This window comes from Camelina sativa, chromosome 17, assembly GCF_030686135.1.
Source record: "Camelina sativa cultivar CO46 ecotype springtype chromosome 17, ASM3068613v1".
NCBI lineage: Eukaryota > Viridiplantae > Streptophyta > Magnoliopsida > Brassicales > Brassicaceae > Camelina > Camelina sativa.
Window position 1 is genome coordinate 17,367,397 of NC_141896.1, and position 20,352 is coordinate 17,387,748.

The window sequence follows — 20,352 nt, forward strand, 5'->3', positions numbered from 1 at the left end:
TTGCCAATTCACCAATTAATCCTAAGCTGGCTCTTATACGATTTTTGTAAGCAAAGACATCAAGCGCTCATTTCTCCACTGCCAAAGGAGCGAAATACGGGACTTGTCCATGAAGACCCTCCGACCGTCTCTTGTCGTGTACTTAAACTTCCGTAGTGGTCCTAAAAGCCATGTCATTGCGGTTAAACCAATCAAGCTACCAATCTGAATTGAATTCACCAGAGATTTATGAGACAACCATTTGAGAAAATAGGACTATTATAGTAACTTTGATTACTTACATGCATGTCCCCAGTTTATCTATGCGTCTGGACACTAGACACATTGTCTGCATAGTTAAAGCTTATTAAAACTTAAGGGAAACTATACAATTGAAATAAAAATATGTTGTATTATGTACCATGGTTAGGGCCATCTCCATTATAGATGTTCATTGCCACCTCTCTGACCATCTGTTTAAGTCGTATAACAAATAATACAGCTACCGAGCCAATCTGTATGTGCGTAAAACTCACAAATAGAGATATTAAAATTGACAATGCAAACTTTAGTCTATATGTGCTACTACATACAACACAATTACAAACAAAGCAATGTTAAAATTAAACCAAAAATAAAATTTAAATGATCTTCAAATCGAAAATGCATATATACACTACCAAGCCTAATTAACATAAAGGTAATTTTTTTTGCCCCTAATATATTAAGTTTTTTCTTAAATATTTTCTTTATCTAAAATTAAACTGTTATATATAATAAAAAAAATTCAATAAAAGTTTATTAACAGAAAATTTTATTTCATTTAACGTAGGCGTACAAAATTTAAAATAAAATAGTTGTAGACGTATGTATCAAATATGGTTAGGTTAGCCACATGCGACCAGCCAACCCAAACTGAATACAAATTATTCAAGTACTATATAATTACAATTATATCATTATATATGTATAATCACACATGACGTCAACAAAGAGGGAGCTACTCATAAGCTTCGTGGAGCATCAGCCACTTCCTTCTCTCCGCAACATCTCAATGTACGTAAAACATAATTAGAACCGTTATTATTCAGCATGCACGAAAGTCTTCCTTGCATCATCACCGACTGGTAAATGGGCTGGCTTTGAAAACAGCAGTATTTAGGGAACTAGCCAGGATGACGTTCACCAAACTAAATGTGGCATTGAGGGCGCCATCCGGTACGACAAGATTGCAATTTCCTGCGGGAAGATTAACTCCGAGACCGCATAAACTAGGGTCGAACAAAGCATTGTTTAAAATGTTGAACACGATGGTAAATGCACCGGCCGGATTGGTCACTGCTTGACCGAGACTAGTGGTTGAGCCGGCACATGTTAAGTAAACAGTGGCATTCGAGATCGCTGGGGCTCTAGGATCTCCGACAGGTGAACAATACACGACACCTTCAATTATGATACGGGTTATGTTGATGCCAGGGAGTGAGATTTGGCCGTGGGAAGGAGATGGGAGTGAAGCCAGATGATAAGTATGAAGATGAGACCACCTTTTAATTTGACCATTTGTTTTTAACTCTAATATGATTTGTTTTAAGAATGGTTTTTGATGTGTGTGGCTACGAACTGAAGAAGCATATGGAAAGGGGTATTTATATGGGAAGAATGAATGATTTACGTATGCCGTATACGTATTGTTACGGAGGGGTTTCTACTCTCTCAGTTGTGTATTGGTTGTAGTTGTAGATGACTGTTAGGTCTTTCTTTTCGAGTCATCCTTGCGCAGGGGCCAAGGGGCAAGGGCGATGAATGTTAGGTAACATATGATATGAATATTATAATTAAATGTATGTGGTTTTACGTGCACGAGATAATTTTAAGTTACCAAAAGTGTTAGACTGCATTAAAAATCTCCAAGAAAAATGAACTAGACATATATGTTCTCTTTAGAAGAGTTTCTATCACATCAGCAAAATCGTAGTTAATGTGTTATGTACAAGTGGAAGAAATGAGAAAAGATGACGAGGATCATGTTTACTGTACGAGCCTCAAGAGGACGAGGATCTTTATTTTATTTCCTTATTTTATAAGGGGGTGAATAGGTGAACCCAAGTATTGTTCTTAAAATTAATAATAGCATTTGATTATGTATGAAATTAATAATATTATACAAATACATATAAATCTCAAAGAAAAAAAAAAATCAATATATAATGTGGGTACCTACGGATAACCCAAAATTTAATGGATTTTTTTTGGGTTTAGCCATTAGAGCTCAAAACCCATAAGATTTTTTAAAATTGGGGTTTTTACTGACAGGTCCGTTTATTTTGGGTTCGGGTCGGACTGGACCATTTTACTCCTAACAACATCCCTACTAGTATCTAACTATTTATAACTCTAAGACTGGTATTCTTCGTTAAATAATAATTATAACTTTAAGATGTTAATTAGATAAAATAATCATGTCAATGAGAAAAGATGTTGTGTTACGCTTGTTTTGGTTGCCATCGGAGTCAAAACTTTCGTAAGAACTAATCAATTATTTGACTGCAAGGTGTGCCGTAAGCTCGGACTCGTAATTAGTTCATCATGCTAGAGGATCTTTCCGGTCCACAGTATTCTTTTACAATACAAATACGTCATACCAAGAATCAAATAATTCAATCCATCCTTATATTCACTAGGCACTGAAAAAATGTTCAGCTTCCTTTAATCTTCAATCAAAGCCGTCCTCGCCGTTCGTTTTTCCACCGCAAAAGAAGCGGAATAGGAGCGCTGTCCATGAAGACTCTCCGGCCGTCTCTTGTGGTGTATTCATACTTCCACTGTGGTCCTAGAAGCCAAGCCATTGCGGCTCCACCAAGTAAACCACCAATCTGAATTCGTGAGAGATATTATTATCAGACCACTGTCATTGATCCAAGAAAAATCAAAATGTTTTATACATTTGAAGGCATAATTGGGTTACTTACATGCCCCCAGTTATCTATGCGTCTGGACATTAGACCCATTGTCTGCATAATGATCAAAGCTTGTTAGAATCGAAGAGATATTATACGAGTTTATAATTCTATTGTAGCAGTTTTGTTTCTTTTAGTTTACTACTTACCATGTTTAGAGCAATAACTTGAGCTATCTGCATTAGATCTTCATTCCCACCTCCGACCATCTGTTTGTGTCTTATAACAAAAACAGCTACCGAGCCAACCTACCAGGATAACAGGACATTCATTTAACAAAACTTCATCTGTATGAGAGAAGTCTGAAACAAAGACTTAAGGTTTTTAGGGGACTTACCAATCCGAAAATTGCACCCGAAGCACCAACTGATGGCGCTTTGTTGAACCAATAGCTCATTGCAGAACCTAGAACTCTTAAGATGGGTTCTGTGAGTCAGGAAACTCGAAACAAAGAAACATACTCATCCACATCAAAGAAAGTCTCTGAGACAGGACATTAATTACTTGCAATCGCAGATGTCAAGTAAACGGAAAGAAATCTCTTTGGGCCACCTAAACTCTCAGCAGTCGGTCCAATAGAATTCAAAGAATAGCAATTTATCTAAAAACCAAGAGGAAACAAACAGTTTAGCCATACATACATACAGAAAGCAGCACTGATAAGAAATAACAAATACTGAATGATTGGTTTAGAAACAGACCATGAGATGCATAGGATTCCCATGAAGAACGGAAGCTGTAGCCAGTCTCCATAGCTGACCTCTTTCGATTAAACTGTTTATCTGCATCAATCCACATATATCAATTTGCAGCAATAAGAAAACAAACAGTCTTACATTTTTAATCAAGTCTCTGTATATGTTTTACCTTGGCTCCCCATGTAAGCACTCTCCCATCTGATGCAACTTGTGCAATATACATTCTAGCATCACAAAATGAAATCCATAATAAGCCTTATGTAGCTCATAACCTGATCAAAAAGCATTCCTCTAATTGCAACAACATTATCAAAGCAAAAGATATTACATTACGTTGATGGCAAGGAGGACATTGGTCCATCGCCGTCCGTTAACTGTGTTTCTCTTAGATATCTCCTTATGGTTCGATGATCCTTCCTCACCTCCTCCTCCTCTAGGGTTATTAATCCTACTCTCTCCACCATTAAAGAAACATACAAACGATGAAGACGGTGACAATTTAACTCTAGACTTGAGAAAATTTGCTCCATTGAATACAATCACTCTTTGGTATCTTGCAAACTCCATCCTCGCAGCTTCAGAAAGAAGCTGCAGTTTCTGTAGAATCAAACAGAATGAGATTTTAACCTTCAAAGCTTGTGCAATTTCACAATCTCCATAAAAATCAAAAGCATCAGAGGAGGAAATTTTAACATAGAGAGCTACAAATTAGTCTCGAATTGGGGAGAGGGACGGCGAACCTGAAAGGAAGAGCGAAGATGGGAGCTAAGGCGGAGGTGACGGGTAACATGGTGGCAGGCGTGTAGGGATACGACGGTTGCGAGACCTCGAAACGCCGTAGATCCAGATTCCGGTGGCCAGAGGTTATGGTGAGATAATGACTGTGATGATGATACCATCTCCTCCTCCTCCTCCTCCTCCTTCACGTTTCTCTGACAATTTTCAACTACGGGACCTTTGATTTTACACCTTTTTTTGCTTCTTGCATTGGTTTACGGTTTACCTGTACCGAACCCAATTCCAATTCGAATTATATAAAAACCGAACCGTTTAACTGAAATTGACCTAATGATTAATATTTTTAATCAGTTATATATATTAAGTATTTGTAAAAGGAAATATGCACTAGATACCACACAAATCAAAAGTAATTAAGAAATTACCATAGGACCCACAGTCTACTCTCTCTCCTCATATACAATTACTTTTATACCCATTACATATATTACATGTTATTTGTTTAAATATCATGTCATTTTTATTTTTTGAACGAAATTATATATCGGTTTGGATTCATAAATAAAATGATTAGGGTTTAAATTTTACAATTGGAACGAAATTATTTGTCAGTTTGGGTTCACAAATGAGATGGTTAGGGTTTAGATTTTACAATTAGAACGAAATTATATGTCGATTTGGGTTCACAAATAATATGGTTAGGGTTTAGATTTTACAATTAGAACAAAATTATATGTCGGTTTGGGTTCACAAATGAGATGGTTAGGGTTTAGATTTTACAATTAGAACGAAACTATATGTCGGTTTGAATTCACAAATGAGATGGTTAGGGTTTAGATTTTCTAATTAGAACGAAATTATATGTCGGTTTGGGTTCACATATTGGGTTCACATATTATATGTCGGTTTGGGTTCACATATGAGTTGATTACGGTTTAGATTTTACAATTAAAACGAGATTATTTGTCGGTTTGGGTTTACAATTAAACGCTATTTAGTTCAATATAACATGTAAAATATAAATATTACATGCTATTTTAAAAAATCACACCAAATCTTTCCCTCTTTCTATCTAACAAAAAATAAAAAAAGGGTGATTGTGTCTTTTTACTCCTAAAAAAACGTGGGGCCTATGGTATTTTCCTATAAAAAAATGTTGTTGTGGTATTTTCTTAATTTTACTCCATATTTATGCTATCTACTAATATTACCCTTTGTAAAATTAGTTTATAAATAGTTGATTATTATTTATTCTTTTACACCATGAATAAAAACTTAAAAAAATAGAATAATTATTTTGTCTATATACAAATGTGTAGTTAGGCTTTAGTATTTGCTTTATTTTTAGTAAAATTAGGTGAAATGGAACTTTTGGATCAAATCAAATCATATAAACGGTCTTAAGGAAAACAACAAAATATTATATACTAAGGTCAACAAAAACATGTTAATTGGATAAGTATTAACTACTAAAAGATTGTAGAAAAGGACAACTCTGTTATTTTCATTCATGCTTTCCCTAAAGAATAACTAAAATATTCATAAATGTGGACTTTATTTCCCCTATTCTTTTTGTGGACTTTGAACCATGAATCGTTACTCTTTTCTTCACTTTTTTTTCTGCATTTTGTTCCATTGTGTTGGTTTGCTAATGTTATCATAGTTTAGTTGAATTTCTCGTTCAAGATTTTGGGACTTCGGTTAGAACTTTCACATGCTGTGTTCTTTCTTGTTTTCATCGTACACATTTCGTTTGTTGTCTTAACGTGGGTTCTTGGAAGCAAGTAATGTGTAAGCTTAGTAAAAGACTACTACTCATTAAAATGTTCAATTGGTTTAGAATAAAGAAGAGGGTTAATAGTAGACGTCTGACTCTCACAGTAGTAGTAACTGAGTATTGGAGACATTTTGATTTGCCCAAAAAAAAACCAAAAGCATATAAAGATAAAAGAGAGACAAGGGATTAGCATGAATGATGATGAGTGGTTTTCCTTCTATTCACAAGCGAGCTTGGTGTCAAAGCTGCTTAAGCAAATCGCAAACGCCTGAAACGCCGATAACGGATACCTATAATCCATTGTGAACATATCTTTACCCACTTTACCAAACTGGAGAATCACCTTGTCTTGCTCCGGGTGAGCAGGCTGTGCAGCCGCTGCTGCTGCTCCTGCGCCTGTTCCTTGAGGCTGCTGCGGCTGCCTTGCTGCTACAAGCTGGAAATTTTTAACCGATGCAACTGTCACTCGTCCCCGGAAATTCAAACACCAGCATTGCAACTGCTCGTGCCACCTCGGCTGCTTGTTCTTTAATACCAACGGTCTGAAACTCGCTTCTTCTTCGCTGTTGTTGTCGTCGCAGGATATTCCTATTTCCGAGAATCTTGAACTGTTGAAATCAAGGGAGCGGTGGTCGAGTGATGATTTGGAGAAGGAGATGTTACTGCGGAATGAGTCGTCTAGAGAGTATGGAGCCGGGATGAGTTTATCTGGTTGGTTAGGGACCGAACCGCCTGGTTCGAGGGATGAGATTGGGATGGAGTTCATGATGCAGTGCATCCGCCGTGGTCCCCGTGTGCCTAACACGTTGAGCTCGTATGTGATTTGAGCAATGTTGTAGCTTCCGGATGGGACTTTAGGAGATACTCTTCTTGAGTGAAATCTGCTCCGGCTTGTTCTATCAGTGATTAAGGCACTCGAAGATGTGTTTGGTGGTGGTTGTGTGTCGTACACCAAGAACTTTGTCCCAAGAAAGTTTGATCTGAGAGAGAAAGAAACCTCAATGACCTTTTTGAGTAGATGGGAGTCACTAAAGCTACCAATCTATTCAGTTTTTGTATTGAGCAGTAAGAGATTCAAGGACTGATAACGAACCTGAGTTTTCCTAGGTAGGAGTTGCTGGATCTTGAAATGTTATCAGCATCCATGGAGATAATGTACTCGGTCCGAGTAGTTCTACGAGTTCTTTTAGCCGAAAGAAGAAACTTCCCATTCTCCACTAGTAGAGCTGAGAAAAAACATAATTCAATTTGTGTTTAGCCACAAACTAAGTGAATCAAGAAAACAAACAAATCAAGTTTGAACAAAGCTTACCGGGACTTAAACAAAGAAAAAGATGAAATGTTAGCTTTGATTTATCCCTTTTAATGAAACACTGAATCATTGCGTCACGCGGCCCTGGCTGAAAGTTTTTGACAACACAAAACAAATAAGCTTCTCCATCAGTAGTTTGAACCAAACAACATCAAATTAGCAAAACTCGTAAGGAGAGAAAAAAACCAAACCTGTTTGAGGGAAACTGGGAAAGTGAGTTTTCCACAGATTTCAGGACATAAAACAATCTCTTGGCACATAGCTCTCCAAGACCGACAAACGGAAGCACAAGCCACGACATGTTTTCTTGCAGGCCAATTACTCTCACTCTCCTCTAATCTTTTGATCACATCAAAGAGAAGCTCTGGAGGAAGATTAGCCCATCTGCTTGTCTGAACTATCACAGGAGACAAGAGATCACGAGAAGACGAATACTCACGGAACGAAGAGCCCTGAGATTTCCCTTTATGAAGACTAGATAGCCTGAAATCGAAACTCCTCCTTGACAAGCTCCCAAACCCATCTCTCAAATCTTGAACAATGCTCCTAAACGACATTTCTCTTTCTTTTTTCTTTTTCTTCTCAACAACAAGAACAAACCAGAAATGCCCAATTCCAATAAAGAGCTACACACTGGGATAGGAGAGGACTCCACTCACTGTCCATTATCATAAGCCACCCATAAGAAAGAAGAGAAAAGTCATTCAGGTTAGCAATTCTGAGTCATCATCATCTACTTAAGAAGTAAGAAATAAAAGAAAAAGGAGCCAACAAAGAAAAAAAGGTAAAGTGGAGCCTAAAAGAGAAAGAAGCTTGGCTAAAGCTTAGGAAAGAAAAGAAAAAGATATACAATACAAGCATCGCATGCCCAATAAAGAAACTAGCTCACGTCCCCAATATAGCTTTTCTTAGGGACTATAATTAACCAAAGAGAATCTGATGATAAATAATTCACTGCCCACAAAATTGAGATCATAGGATGCAAAATCAGGACTCAAAATTTGCTACTGAAGCAAAAAGATCAGATATTTTTAACTGGGAAATGTCAGCTAATACTCTTACTTAAACAGGAAATAACAGAGCCGTATCGTATTTGTAACATGAAAAAAATCAAGAGCATTAAACAGTTTCAACAAAAATCAGGTCATCAAATTCAAACCGAATCTTTTACGAAAAAGGAAACTTACTCATCTGATTTACTACCACTTGTGTTGTAAAGTCAAAATCTTGAATTTTTTTTTTTTGTTATCACAAAAGATTCAAGAACAAGAACAACAAGAACCTGGGATTTTGGATAACACAAAAGATCAAATACAGAAGGAGAAAGGGGTTATTAACCTTTCAGACAAGATGATGAAAACCCCAGAATCTTCTCTTTTTAACTGAAGGCTTCTCTTTCCGACCAAATCCAGAAGCTCAGCAAAAAAGCAACAAAACGTACAGAATCTGAGGGGTCTTTCTGCTTACAAGAAAAAAAACTCAAGAATCCTCCGGAAATTACGGATAAACAGAAGAATTAAAGACAAGATCACAGAGATTTAAGCAGATCTATAAGAGCTCCTCCTTAAATCTAAAAACAAAAGAACCCATAAAGTCAAAGAAGAACAACAACAAAAACCAGAAAAAAGATAAAGTCGTCTTCTCCTTTTTTTTTTTTTTTTCTCTGCTTTTGTTTTTTTTTTTTTTTGTTTCCAGTAGTACTCAGCAGCAGGAGCTTTTCTTGATTTTATACTTTAATAGTTTCATTCACGAGACAGCAAGAAAATACTAATTAAGAAGTAAATATTATATAAATAAAATCTAGGGGACTGTACAAATCAAAATGCCTTATTTCTTTCTTCTTTCTCTAATTCTCTTCCTTGTTGGATTTTTTCTATCGAACTTTTATGACAATTTTTTTTTAAGTTACTATAAATTTGTATACGGAAGAGAGAGAGAGAGAGAGAGAGAGAGAGAGAGAGAGAGAGAGAGAGAGAGAGAGAGAATGAATTTGTAATAAGTGGACATTGTGAAGCATTATTGTCCACGAGGCCGCATGACCTACGCCTCGCATCAAGCGAAGACCCAACCATAGTTTTGACTTTAACACAAAACCAAAATAAATAAATTAAAAAGTTTTAAAAACCTTTTTAACCAATTTGTTATACACTGATAGAGAGATTTTTTACACCGTTGAACTTGGAGTCTTATCACTGAATAATAATAATAATAATAATAATAATAATACAAATCATTTCGATATTGATTTATACTGCATGTTTCATCACATCAATTCTTTTTCATAAGTCAAATTTTGTTAGTTATAAACTAGTACTGTATATCATAAAATTTAATTAAATGTTGGAGATCTCTCAAGAAAGGATACAGTGAAATCGTATCATAAAAATACCTAACCCCATTTAATCCTTAGTATGTTATTAATTATGAACTTTTAGAAGAAAAAAAAATCAAAACGATTTAAGATACTTTATTAAATACTTTTCGGGAAAAGTTTAGCTGAGATCTTAAAAGGTTTAAGTTAAAACTATATTTTGGGAAAACGTTATTTATTAATGTAAGTATAGAATTTTGGATTTTTAACACTCTCACAGAATTTCTCAAATTTGAATCTTGAACAAGTTTATGCATATGGTTTATTAATATTAGATCATTTTGTGATTAACAGTTTACAGAATTTCATATACCGTGGTTTACAAACACTTCTTACCAAATCTCACTACAAGAAAATTGGGTTTTAATAGCATCTGAATAACGCTATCTATCAATACCATAGCGTTTTAACAAACGCTATATCTGCGCCCGTCATTATAGGTCAGACACTTTATATAACGTTTTTTTGTTCTGCTATCGTATTCACGGCTACCATAGCGTTTGTGCGTCTGCAATTAAATATTCTATAACAGCGTTTTCAAATTGTTGTTTTAGATATTAATATAGCATTTATATACATGTAATTGTTTACATTTATTTTTTTATTATATTATTTTTTTTAATTGATAAAAATTTTGATTTGTTTAATAGAAATTTAAAATATCCAATAAGATTGAATGTTACAAAGCCACAAACATTCTAAAGATACAAGTTCATAGTACTACATAAAATTCAAATGTGTCAGCCTCAAATGAATATAATCTTGTCATTAGGCCAAGCCACAGTGGTTCCGACTGCATCAGCTATGAATTCAACCTCAGAGTTTGCTCTCCATACTCTAGCACCATCAACCTTTGAAACCTCTACCCATACCTTGCTAGCATTGGGACCTAAAGGGACGAAATGAACCTTCTCTGCTGGATCAGTTGAGGATACACGACCGGTTGCAACTCTCTGCCCAAAGTTATCAATATCCAACAGAATACACTTCTGTTTGGCACATTTGCTGCTACTACCAGTGCTGGGACTAGCACTCTATAACCAAAAATTATAACACATCATCAGATCAACAATTGCAATCAAAGTTTCAACCAAAAATTATAGATCTATAGTTCTTTACGGGATGTTATATTCTGATGATTTAGGTCGAACAAGATTGGATCTGTGACCAAGCCTTCATGCCTCACTATAGCCAATTTCAGATAGAGTAAATCTTTCGGGTACGTACGTTACGTATGTAAAAGTCAAGAAGTCCAAGTGGTGGAGAATATATATATATATAAGTCATCGTGCTCTCTATATACTACTTGTTTAAGTGTGTGTGCAAACCAGTTTTACTAATAGAGAATCCGGGTTCGAAAAGGTTCTTATCATTTTTGTAATGCTACCAATGCAAATTTGTATTATGTAGAAACTCTCTTTTAATAATATAGATTCTTTTTTATGAAACTATATATATTCCAATATTATATATTTGCGCATACAGCATATTAGTATCTTGCCGTACTTGTTTTTGTTGGCTACAACATAATTTATATGAATATGATATGGGTCTTTAGTGAATATAAAGTTTAAGCACGAGTCTCTCTTGCCTTTTCAGCTCCTGCAATTACAAAGTACATCAGCATGATCAGTTCCAACTCCCCTTTTGGTTTCATAGAGTTACAAAACCATCTCATCGTCCCATACAACTTATGCATGATCCGATTCTAGTAGACGAACATGGTATTCAGTTTGATCCATACGAAATTTTAGATACCGGTCCGGTAGAATCAGGTTTCATTAATTATCCTAATAGACGATTTAATATTTTTACCTGTACCGCCACACCGAACGTAGCATTTGTGATGGCATCGGATCAGCTTTTTATCTGAAAAAAGAGAGAATAATAAAACGGATATATACATGGAAGCTGAGGATAAACTAAGTAAGATCGAAGAGAGTACTACTCACTGTCAGGATTGACGCAGCCGGTGGTGCAAGCGTCGTAGCAGTTTTCTGCGCCTAACTTTCTATATAGTCCCGGGCCTAATTTAGCCTCCGCCACCATATCCATGTTGGAAAACAATGCCACCAGAATTAGAAGAGCAGCCACTATCGTCACTTGCTTCTTCATCATTCTCTCTCTCTCGATCTTTTCTCTTTTTTCTTTCCCTTAGGTCTTCTTTGTTTTCGTTTTTTCCTTCTCCCTCTCTTCGAAGGCCATCTGTTTGTGGGTTTATAAAAGATCTAAGGAAAAAGGCAATGTTGCCATGTTTGACCGCTTGTCCATAGGTACACGCGTCATGATTTATCTCCCTACGTTTCCTATCCTTTTTAAATATCCAACCCTGTTTAATTGGATCTAAGTGTGAAGACCTACAAACAATAGATCACCGACGTATAAGATATACAAATTCGTTCAGAGATAGACAGGCAAATCCTATATGTATAAGAAAAATAACCTTAATCAAATGCTTAAGTCTTTATTGCATAAGTCGCGTAATACTTGTCATTGCTTCCAACTTGTTTTTTACTAACCTAGCTAGTATATTATAGTGTTGCTTAGTTATTGCAACAAAAGCATACAAACACAGTCTAGCTTAACTTCAGTCTCGGAAATTTATCGTGTTCCACGTACTATTTGAAAATCCTTTAATACAGGTAAAACAATTCTAGCTAGGCCTTTTTGTTGGAATGATAAAATAAGTTTGAGAATGGGCCATGCATGCCAACGAGTATGTATTGCTTGATCTACCAAGATCTGGATCTAACGACGAAGACAAGACGTATGAATTAGCAACCTAGGAGACTTTTCTTTTTCCAATATCCTAACGAATGGATTTTTGATGTGAAAAAAGACTCTGTGAATTAGCCGGTTTCAGTTAGACCGGCGGTTCTCAAGACAATTTAAATCTAATACAAACCGGTATTATAGTATTTATCAAATCATTGTAGCTGTTATTATTGGAAACTAGATTAGGCCCGCGTATTAATTAAGATATAAGAAAAATATGTGAAATTTTAAGTTATATTCAAAATATTTATTTTATTTTATTTTTTTAAAAACCGGATTTAGAGTTCACACACTCCATTTTGCAATACAATTTATTTGTATATTACAAAATAAGAAAATTAGATTTTAATTTTATGCACTCAATCCCAGTGAGTAACATTTATAATTTTCATATCAAAAAAATGTGCATTGTATCAAATTTAAGTCTTACTTAATATTTTTTTTAAACTAAAAATTAATAAAACATAATTCTCAAAGAAAAAAACTGAAATCTAACTTTATCTCATATTTGAAAAAGTTAAAATATCTTAAATATATTTGTTTCATATTTTGTAATCTCATACGTAATAGTTTTACTACTTGTCCAACTAATTTTGAATAAAATTATACTAATATTATCATAAATTAATCAAAAATTCAAAGACGTTATTATGAGAAAAATTATTTGTTTATGTAAAATTGAGTAACTACAATCCTTTTTCTTTTAGGATTAATAATTGACAGTATAATTTATTTAATTATGGTATTATAGTAAGTAATTGTATAATTTTCTTAATTCTTTTTCTTATAGAATTAGTAATATATGAACTATCTTTTATATTTATTAATTTATTTAAAATTTTAATTTCTTATAATTTACAAATATGTTAAATAATGTTTTTGTATAACACTTGACAAAATCTTTAATTGTTAAAATTGACACGTGTCGCGATCACATGAGTTACTAATTTTGAAAATCAAGGTTTATATAATAACATAATATTGAATACGCTGTCAAAATTATTCACCGATTGAAAAACTTAAGAAAATTACAATAATTTCTTATTTTGATTATCTTATTTTTCTTATATTATGTTAATCACTAATTTTAACACTTTTTCAGCATCACTAATTTCAACACATTAAACCTTTTTATACTTTAATCACTTTTCTGTCTAAATTTCTTTTATATGATTATAATAAATAATAATTGCATATAAATTGCAAATATTTTCCTTATTAATTGCACATATTTTCCTATTGAAATTACTAATTTAATATATAACTTTCCTATTAGAATAAGTGATATAATAGATTACTTTTGATTTTATATACCTTTTAAAAATATTAATTGTAATCCTTTTATTTTTAGGATTTTTTTAATTTTCCAAATAAGTAATAATTATTAAATGAAATTTTTTTGAAGTTAAAATATTATCGATATACTTGACACATGTCGCGACTATATAAATTACTAAATTTGAGAACCCAACTTTATATAATAAAATATTCCTACGATTTATCTTTGTAAGAAAAAACTGAAGAAACTTTTTTACCAAAATCCTTCCACAATTTTTCCTTTCATATTCCTTTTAATTTTCTGCAAAATTTCTTACGACAAAATTATTTGTTGTGAATTTTAATTAAATTTTATGAATTGAAAATGTCTTGAACTTTAATGAATTTATGCAATTTAATTATATTTTTTAATTATTAATTTTAGTTTGTCAAAAATCTGTTAGCAATATTTGTCAGAAATTCATTGCCAATTTTTTGAACATGATTACCCACATAATGTAGTTATAGTGTGTGGAAGAAAATCCATGACTACAAATATTGCTGATTTATGTACCATGCACCAAACTTATTTGAATCAAATTAAACATCTAAAGTTAAAATAATAAGTAAGTTAATTTATTTTGATGAATATATAAATTAAGTTGTTATGTTGAATATGCTAACTTGTCTCTGTACAGGCCATTATAGAACGGGTTTTCAACCTCGATAACAAATTAAGTGCAATAATTTAAGGCAACTCGATGTTGTTGGAGCTCTGGCCTATTGGTGAATAAATATTGGCCAGATTCAAAAAACTTTATATCATAATATTATCAATGAGAAAAAATAAAAGGGAACTATACAAAAACTGTTGAACTACATTCAAAAAACTTTATATCATAATATTATCAATGAGAAAAAATAGAAGGGAACGGGTATCGGGCTTATTGGTGAATAAATATTGGCATCACTTTTCATAATATTGTTTCATACCCACTTTTTTGGTGAAGGAAACTCAAACTAGCATCACTTGGTGAAGAAATATATATTGAAGAAATATATATTGAATAAACATTGATGGCTGTTAAATACCAATTTATGTTTTGACACGTTATCTTATATCCAAGTAAATTTTGAATTCTAAATTTCACATCGATTTAATTAATTTCAAAGATAATTTTGCCTAACAATCTATTTTTTGTTTAGTTGTCAGTTTTACCATAAAAAATAAGAGGCTTTCTTATACATCTTCAAATGGGACACAAATCACTAGTACGTATATACATAAAAACAAATTAAGTCCCAACATTTATTTTCAAGCTATCAATATTTAAAAATAAAACTAATTTATATTAGTATTTTCAATATGACATATTGAATACTTTATGTGTAACTGTTTGTCTTTTAAAATCATAAAATTACTGACAACGAATATTCTACTATATTAATTGAGAAGTACAAATATAAAACTAACTTTAAAATGTGTAAAAAATTACATTCAAGTGCCATTAGAAAAATTTAATTAAAATTAATTAATTAATTGAATATAATTAATTAAAAACAAAAATAGTGGACACATCAAATAAAATAAATTGTAGAATAATAAAAAAAATCTATTCGAATTAAAACTAATTTGTACTTTAAAAAAGTATATATTAACAGCTAAGATTTTTAAAATCTAATCGAATAAAATCTACAACTACAAATTTTATCAAAAAAAATTTCCATGTTAAAATTTTATCAAAAATCTAATCGATAATCAAAGGACGTTAATACAATAAAAAATTTATTGATAAAATATAATAAAAAATACAAATTTTTATTGTCAATTAATTTATATCTTTTTACTTACTTCACAAATACAACTATAGAAAAGATTGTGTTTAATTGACAAAGGTTTAAACAATCTTATTCATTACTCCATGACAGGTTTTCGATAAACATTTTTAAAATACAAAAATTATAATATAAACAAAAGGAATTTTTAATCACAAACCATTATCAATAACATAATAACAAAATAAATTATTTTAAATTTTTATAAAAAAAATTGAATTCGCAGAAAACCGCGGATTAGTACCTAGTTTAATTTACTATAGAAAATAATTTTTTATCAAATTAAAATAGTGAGTCACTAATATAAATCTAGTTACAGAATATGTTTTACAGAGATACGTTTATATAGAAAGATATTACAACATAATTTAATTTATTGGGATCATAGTAAAAATAAAAGAGTTTCAAACACCAGTCTCTCTTGCCCTGACAGCATCTGCAATTACAAAGTACATCAACATCAGTTCCAAGTCCACTCTTGGTTTTTCAATTCAGATACAAGTCAGAAACTCCGATCTCTTGTTACAGGCAAAATATTCTATAACCTCAACCGACAGGTTAATCAGGGGTTGCTACAAATTAGACAGACCGGTCCGGTACAGATCCGGTTTTCATAATTATACCTGGGCCACAACGGATGGAGCACTTGCGATCGCACCGGGACGTCTTTCTCGCTGAAGAAAAGAGAAGATCGACTAGGAATTATACAAATGGATAGAGAAACCTTTTTGGGGTCAATTAATAATAAAGAAGAGAGTACTCACGGTCACGTTGGACGCATGCGGTAGAGCAACCGTCGTAGCAGTCTCCGGGGCCTAATTGAGCCTCAGCAACCATATCCAAGTTGGAAGATAAAGCCATCAGAATCATAAGAGCCGCCACTATTGTCACTTGCTTCTTCATCATTCTCTTTTCTTCTTCTTAGATCTTCTTTGTTTTTGTTTTTTTCCTTCTCTCTTCTAAAGTGATATTTTGTGGGTATTTAAAGAAATGTCCCCGTTGCCAGGTTTGACCGATAGTGCATGTTCACGTGTCATGATTCCTCTCCTAACGTTATCTATCCCTTTTATTTTACTTCAAAAATTGTCTACTGCTGTTTCATTTCTTCGACGGTAGACTAAATAAATTTTCTTTTGGCAACAACGGTGGACTAATTAATAAAGTCATGTTCATGCACTTAGTTTTTTTTTTCTTTGTGAAACTTAATTACATAATTTACAGTATATCAACGTGAAAATCTACAGTATACATAACACGAAAACACATATAAATTCATTAATCATTTGATAGTTACTTCGCACATGCAAAAACATATGATGTTTGCTTTGAGTTCCAGCCTCGAGCCGAAGAAAATAGTAACTAATCACTTCAAAAACATAAAATTTGATATGTAATCTTGTGGAGGATTAGTTGTCATAATTTCTTACGACTAGTCTACGACTTAGATAATGAAACAAACTAGAAATAGAACATAGCATTTTAGAGGTAATAACTATGGATGGATAATGATGCATAGCATTTTAGAAATAGAACATAGCATTTCATTGTGTTATAATACCGAAGTCATTCTGAAATTTGAGAGATACTACAAAGGCTAATTAAACACCAATTCAGGCAATCATATGGATGGATATTCACATATCGATCCTACTTTCTATGGACTCAAATTATATATGATGCTGTAACCATATGGTGGATTCAGGGGACATCTCTATTTATAGCTGGGAGATTGACAAGGTCCATTTCTTTGATATTCTTATTTGTTACAATATGGTCCGATTTCGTAGAGCCATTCTTCTTTTCCTGCGCTTTACACCATACCACTAGGTATACTCCTCCCACCATTATCATGGCACCGATTATACTGTAACTTTCGCAAAACGAAAAGAAAAATATTGAATAAGAGATTCACACAAAATAGTTTAGTCGATACAGGATCGGGTTTGATATACCTTCCCAAATGCAGCGTTTCCTCTAAAGCAAATGATCCGATCAGGGCTACGATCACCAACCTTATAGGGCTAAACACCGTAACAAATAATGGTCCTTTTGTTGCGATGCACCATGCAACCAGAGGCACGACCATTCCGGAAACCACGATTCCCTACACATAAACGGACATTAAAGATAAAAACGTGTAACACAATATCTACATACGCAATTAGGCGCATCTCTAACCGATCCTTTATCATATGTTAGATTGTTTTACCGAATAAAGTGTAGCTAAGAGGGTAATGTTCCATCCTAATCGCCATTGCTTCCAGTCACAATCCGAACAGAGAGCAGCAATCACACACACCAAACTTCCCACCGCATTCATCAGACCTGTGTTCCAGTAAAGCCCTCCAAGTTCCTTGCCTATTTTTGCCTATAAACATTTGGCGTTGTCTAGCAACTTATTATCAATGCTCAAAACTTTTTTTATACTAACTCAATTTATTATTCGACTATTTCTTCTACATTACACTACACTTATCAATTTATTTCTCAATTCTTCTTAGCAAAAATTACATCTTATCAAGGCCCAGACATATGTAACGATATAATAGCTCTTTTTTCTTTTATGTCAATTATATTCTAGTTTTATACAATGTTTTATTTGAATAATAGTGTGTAAACAAGTTTTTTTTTTTTTTGGTAGTAGTATATAGTTGTAGCACTTGCCTGCAATAGTAACCAAAGTGAGGTGGAAACGTTACTGCCAAGAACCATAAGAACCCCTGGGATTGATACGTGGTGGTTCGTAGTGGCTTGGCCATATGATTGACCAGCACTCGAGCTTTTGAGTAAGTTAACGTGTGTTGACCAGATATGAATCTCGACACCTTTATAGAATATAAACACGAGGACTCCACCGGCACCAAGCAGCGTCCCCACCAGCTTAGCCCTCCCTTCGTTCGATCTCAGCCGTAGAGTCTCCATCCTGTTGGCTCAATGACAAATCGAACGGATGTTAAATAAGAATATAGCCTTTAAGTTCTCATCAGCTGGAAAATATTCAAATTTTAACAAATGGAACAAGTGTGCAGATTAGTTAAAGCATTGATAATATTCTTCGGTTTTTGAAAGATATTAAAATTTGATGATTATGTCTTCAAAAATTTGTTAAAATTAAGGGAATAGTAGATTGTACTACAAAAATTGATGAATTAAAGTTGTATGTGTCTAACCTAAATACCAAACCCAATACCAAGGTGATCAATGGGGCAATTATGCTGGTCGCAGCTGAAAATGTCGCTGATGTGCGAACCAGACCCGGCAAATAGAGAATATTTGGTATCGCCGCTCTGTAAAGTAGTCAATAACCTGAAACTATTATATAATCACCATGCAAAAATAATTCTATGGGAGCTCTAGGTTCAAATGAATGATTCTCTAGTTGCAATTTAGCAAGCCTAACATTCATTAATCATTAATATATACACACATCAACACTGTTTTGTCTATGGAATTTGATATATATATATATATATATATATATATATATATTTTTTCTCGCCATATATAGATAAATGAATAAAAATCCCAAAATCTCAGCTAAAAATTGAATAATTAGTACTAGTTTATGAGTACCCAAGCAACCCCGAAAGAGATGCTAGTAAGAGCAGCCTCCATGTAAATTCTGGCCGCTTCTTCCTGATCAAGTGGAATCCAAAATAAAACACTATAATTAAAAAAATGGGTAATATTAAGTAAGGTCCTTTGAAGATATGTTTTTTGTACTTGTCCTAATATGTTAAATCTGACGTTTCGCATAGTAGTAAGCTTTATATGATTAAAAATGCACATAATCAAATAACAATAAAAAATGTAAAATACATAATAATAGCAAACCTTTGGAAGATAAGGGCGAGGGGAAACATGAAAAGAGTAGCGAAGGAGAGACGATAAGCCACAAGGATTTTGAGGTTCGTACCATCATGGGCCGTTATCTTAAACAAGATGAACATCCCTGCGAACATAAACTGAACCGCCACCATTGAAATTACACCCTTCATTTCTCTAGCTGTTTCGCCCCACAGTTTCTGGTTTTTACTTTCAGACACACTCTAACCATATACTATCCAGTGCTCCTGAGCTCATGATCAGCCTTATTTATCTAGCCAAGGTGTTTTCGTATTTAGTCCTACCTCTATACCTTTTTCATTGTGCTCCACTTCAGTTGTAGAGACCGTGAACAATTTAAGTGATATTAAAAAATGTGAGATTCAATTGCATGTTTATGGAAACTTGTGACTTAATAAGCAAAGTTCTAAACGATCGCGCGAACCTTCTTATTAAATGTGTATTAAAAAAAAAAAAAAAAAGAGATTATGTGTTGAAATGTATATTCATTATCAAAGGGACAACAGAGTACAAAGTGAAGACGTAATGCAAAAAAAACAAGAAGAAACTATTTATTATCGTTCGAGTACTACCTCCACAAGCTATCAAGAGCGTTTCACCAGTAACGATTAACGAATCTTCTTTCTTTTTTCTTTTTGCAAAAAGCATCTTATTAAAAAAGGAGTAGAAATATATTGGACATGTACATCGATACTCGATGCCGAACATTCTTGTACGCTGGTATAATGCGTTTTACTATTTGAGCCAAAATCACAATGCAGCAACTTGTTCGGTGCTAGTAACTTTTAATTAATACTACACATGTG

General features: G+C 33.4%; 4 protein-coding genes, 1 long non-coding RNA gene and 1 pseudogene across 14 annotated transcripts; all 6 read right to left on the reverse strand.

Annotated features, from left to right (window-relative positions):
- Positions 1-776: 776 nt before the first annotated feature.
- Positions 777-1,626, reverse strand: LOC147923925 (uncharacterized; annotated as a pseudogene).
- Positions 1,627-2,496: 870 nt separating this feature from the next.
- Positions 2,497-4,650, reverse strand: LOC104756976 (RHOMBOID-like protein 10, chloroplastic). Of its 3 annotated transcripts, none has more exons than XR_015587399.1 (9): positions 4,375-4,589; positions 3,963-4,231; positions 3,804-3,858; positions 3,638-3,718; positions 3,441-3,537; positions 3,274-3,349; positions 3,086-3,184; positions 2,949-2,990; positions 2,497-2,852 (listed from the first exon to the last, which is right to left on the reverse strand). XR_015587399.1 is itself a non-coding variant. In XM_010479648.3 (9 exons), the coding sequence occupies exons 1-9, from the start codon at positions 4,531-4,533 to the stop codon at positions 2,697-2,699; spliced, it is 1,026 nt and encodes a 341-aa protein (XP_010477950.1). In that variant the 5' UTR covers positions 4,534-4,650; the 3' UTR covers positions 2,497-2,696. The 3 variants fall into 3 exon arrangements, 2 of the variants coding, with proteins under 2 accessions (XP_010477950.1, XP_087352469.1); XM_010479648.3 differs by having other exon boundaries at positions 3,274-3,341; positions 4,375-4,650; XM_087496343.1 differs by having other exon boundaries at positions 3,274-3,341; positions 3,968-4,231; positions 4,375-4,582.
- Positions 4,651-6,169: 1,519 nt separating this feature from the next.
- On the reverse strand, positions 6,170-9,515 carry LOC104756977 (tubby-like F-box protein 10). The gene is made up of 5 exons (XM_010479649.3): positions 8,800-9,515; positions 7,653-8,119; positions 7,462-7,549; positions 7,243-7,375; positions 6,170-7,129 (listed from the first exon to the last, which is right to left on the reverse strand). The coding sequence occupies exons 2-5, from the start codon at positions 8,016-8,018 to the stop codon at positions 6,367-6,369; spliced, it is 1,350 nt and encodes a 449-aa protein (XP_010477951.1). The 5' UTR covers positions 8,019-8,119; positions 8,800-9,515; the 3' UTR covers positions 6,170-6,366.
- Positions 9,516-10,470: 955 nt separating this feature from the next.
- LOC104756978 (uncharacterized) lies at positions 10,471-12,093 on the reverse strand. Of its 2 annotated transcripts, XR_015586322.1 has the most exons (4): positions 11,785-12,093; positions 11,648-11,701; positions 11,339-11,434; positions 10,471-10,866 (listed from the first exon to the last, which is right to left on the reverse strand). It is a non-coding gene; the product is annotated as an uncharacterized LOC104756978 (long non-coding RNA). The 2 variants fall into 2 exon arrangements; XR_015586321.1 differs by lacking the exon at positions 10,471-10,866 and having other exon boundaries at positions 11,251-11,434.
- A 3,189-nt stretch (positions 12,094-15,282) lies between these two features.
- On the reverse strand, positions 15,283-16,672 carry LOC104756979 (uncharacterized). The gene is made up of 3 exons (XM_010479651.3): positions 16,465-16,672; positions 16,324-16,374; positions 15,283-16,136 (listed from the first exon to the last, which is right to left on the reverse strand). Exons 1-3 carry the CDS (start codon positions 16,604-16,606, stop codon positions 16,105-16,107), a joined length of 225 nt encoding a protein of 74 aa, XP_010477953.1. The 5' UTR covers positions 16,607-16,672; the 3' UTR covers positions 15,283-16,104.
- A 546-nt stretch (positions 16,673-17,218) lies between these two features.
- Positions 17,219-20,343, reverse strand: LOC104756980 (WAT1-related protein At1g25270-like). Of its 7 annotated transcripts, none has more exons than XM_087493970.1 (8): positions 20,119-20,343; positions 19,535-19,799; positions 19,274-19,336; positions 18,871-18,987; positions 18,365-18,623; positions 17,910-18,068; positions 17,653-17,804; positions 17,219-17,564 (listed from the first exon to the last, which is right to left on the reverse strand). In XM_087493970.1, exons 2-8 carry the CDS (start codon positions 19,696-19,698, stop codon positions 17,399-17,401), a joined length of 1,080 nt encoding a protein of 359 aa, XP_087350096.1. In that variant the 5' UTR covers positions 19,699-19,799; positions 20,119-20,343; the 3' UTR covers positions 17,219-17,398. The 7 variants fall into 7 exon arrangements, with proteins under 7 accessions (XP_087350096.1, XP_087350098.1, XP_087350097.1 ...); XM_087493972.1 differs by having other exon boundaries at positions 19,535-19,665; positions 20,119-20,308; XM_087493971.1 differs by having other exon boundaries at positions 17,219-17,570; positions 19,535-19,665; positions 20,119-20,308.
- Between the last annotated feature and the right edge of the window lie 9 nt (positions 20,344-20,352).

Coding starts and splice junctions, on each gene's coding strand:
- LOC104756976 (XM_010479648.3), bottom strand. CDS start 4,533: ATGGTATCATCATCACAGTCATTATCTCACCATAACCTCTGGCCACCG. Junction 3,859..3,962: donor CTCCTTGCCATCAACGTAAT/GTAATATCTTTT, acceptor TTGTGATGCTAG/AATGTATATTGCACAAGTTG. Junction 3,719..3,803: donor TGCTTACATGGGGAGCCAAG/GTAAAACATATA, acceptor GGATTGATGCAG/ATAAACAGTTTAATCGAAAG.
- LOC104756977 (XM_010479649.3), bottom strand. CDS start 8,018: ATGTCGTTTAGGAGCATTGTTCAAGATTTGAGAGATGGGTTTGGGAGC. Junction 7,550..7,652: donor TCCCAGTTTCCCTCAAACAG/GTTTGGTTTTTT, acceptor AAAAACTTTCAG/CCAGGGCCGCGTGACGCAAT. Junction 7,376..7,461: donor TTTTCTTTGTTTAAGTCCCG/GTAAGCTTTGTT, acceptor GTTTTTTCTCAG/CTCTACTAGTGGAGAATGGG.
- LOC104756979 (XM_010479651.3), bottom strand. CDS start 16,606: ATGATGAAGAAGCAAGTGACAATAGTGGCGGCTCTTATGATTCTGATG. Junction 16,375..16,464: donor CGCATGCGTCCAACGTGACC/GTGAGTACTCTC, acceptor TCTTTTCTTCAG/CGAGAAAGACGTCCCGGTGC. Junction 16,137..16,323: donor CTCCATCCGTTGTGGCCCAG/GTATAATTATGA, acceptor TTGTAATTGCAG/ATGCTGTCAGGGCAAGAGAG.
- LOC104756980 (XM_010479653.3), bottom strand. CDS start 19,698: ATGAAGGGTGTAATTTCAATGGTGGCGGTTCAGTTTATGTTCGCAGGG. Junction 18,988..19,273: donor TCTCTTTCGGGGTTGCTTGG/GTACTCATAAAC, acceptor ACTACTTTACAG/AGCGGCGATACCAAATATTC. Junction 18,624..18,870: donor GTATTGGGTTTGGTATTTAG/GTTAGACACATA, acceptor TTGAGCCAACAG/GATGGAGACTCTACGGCTGA.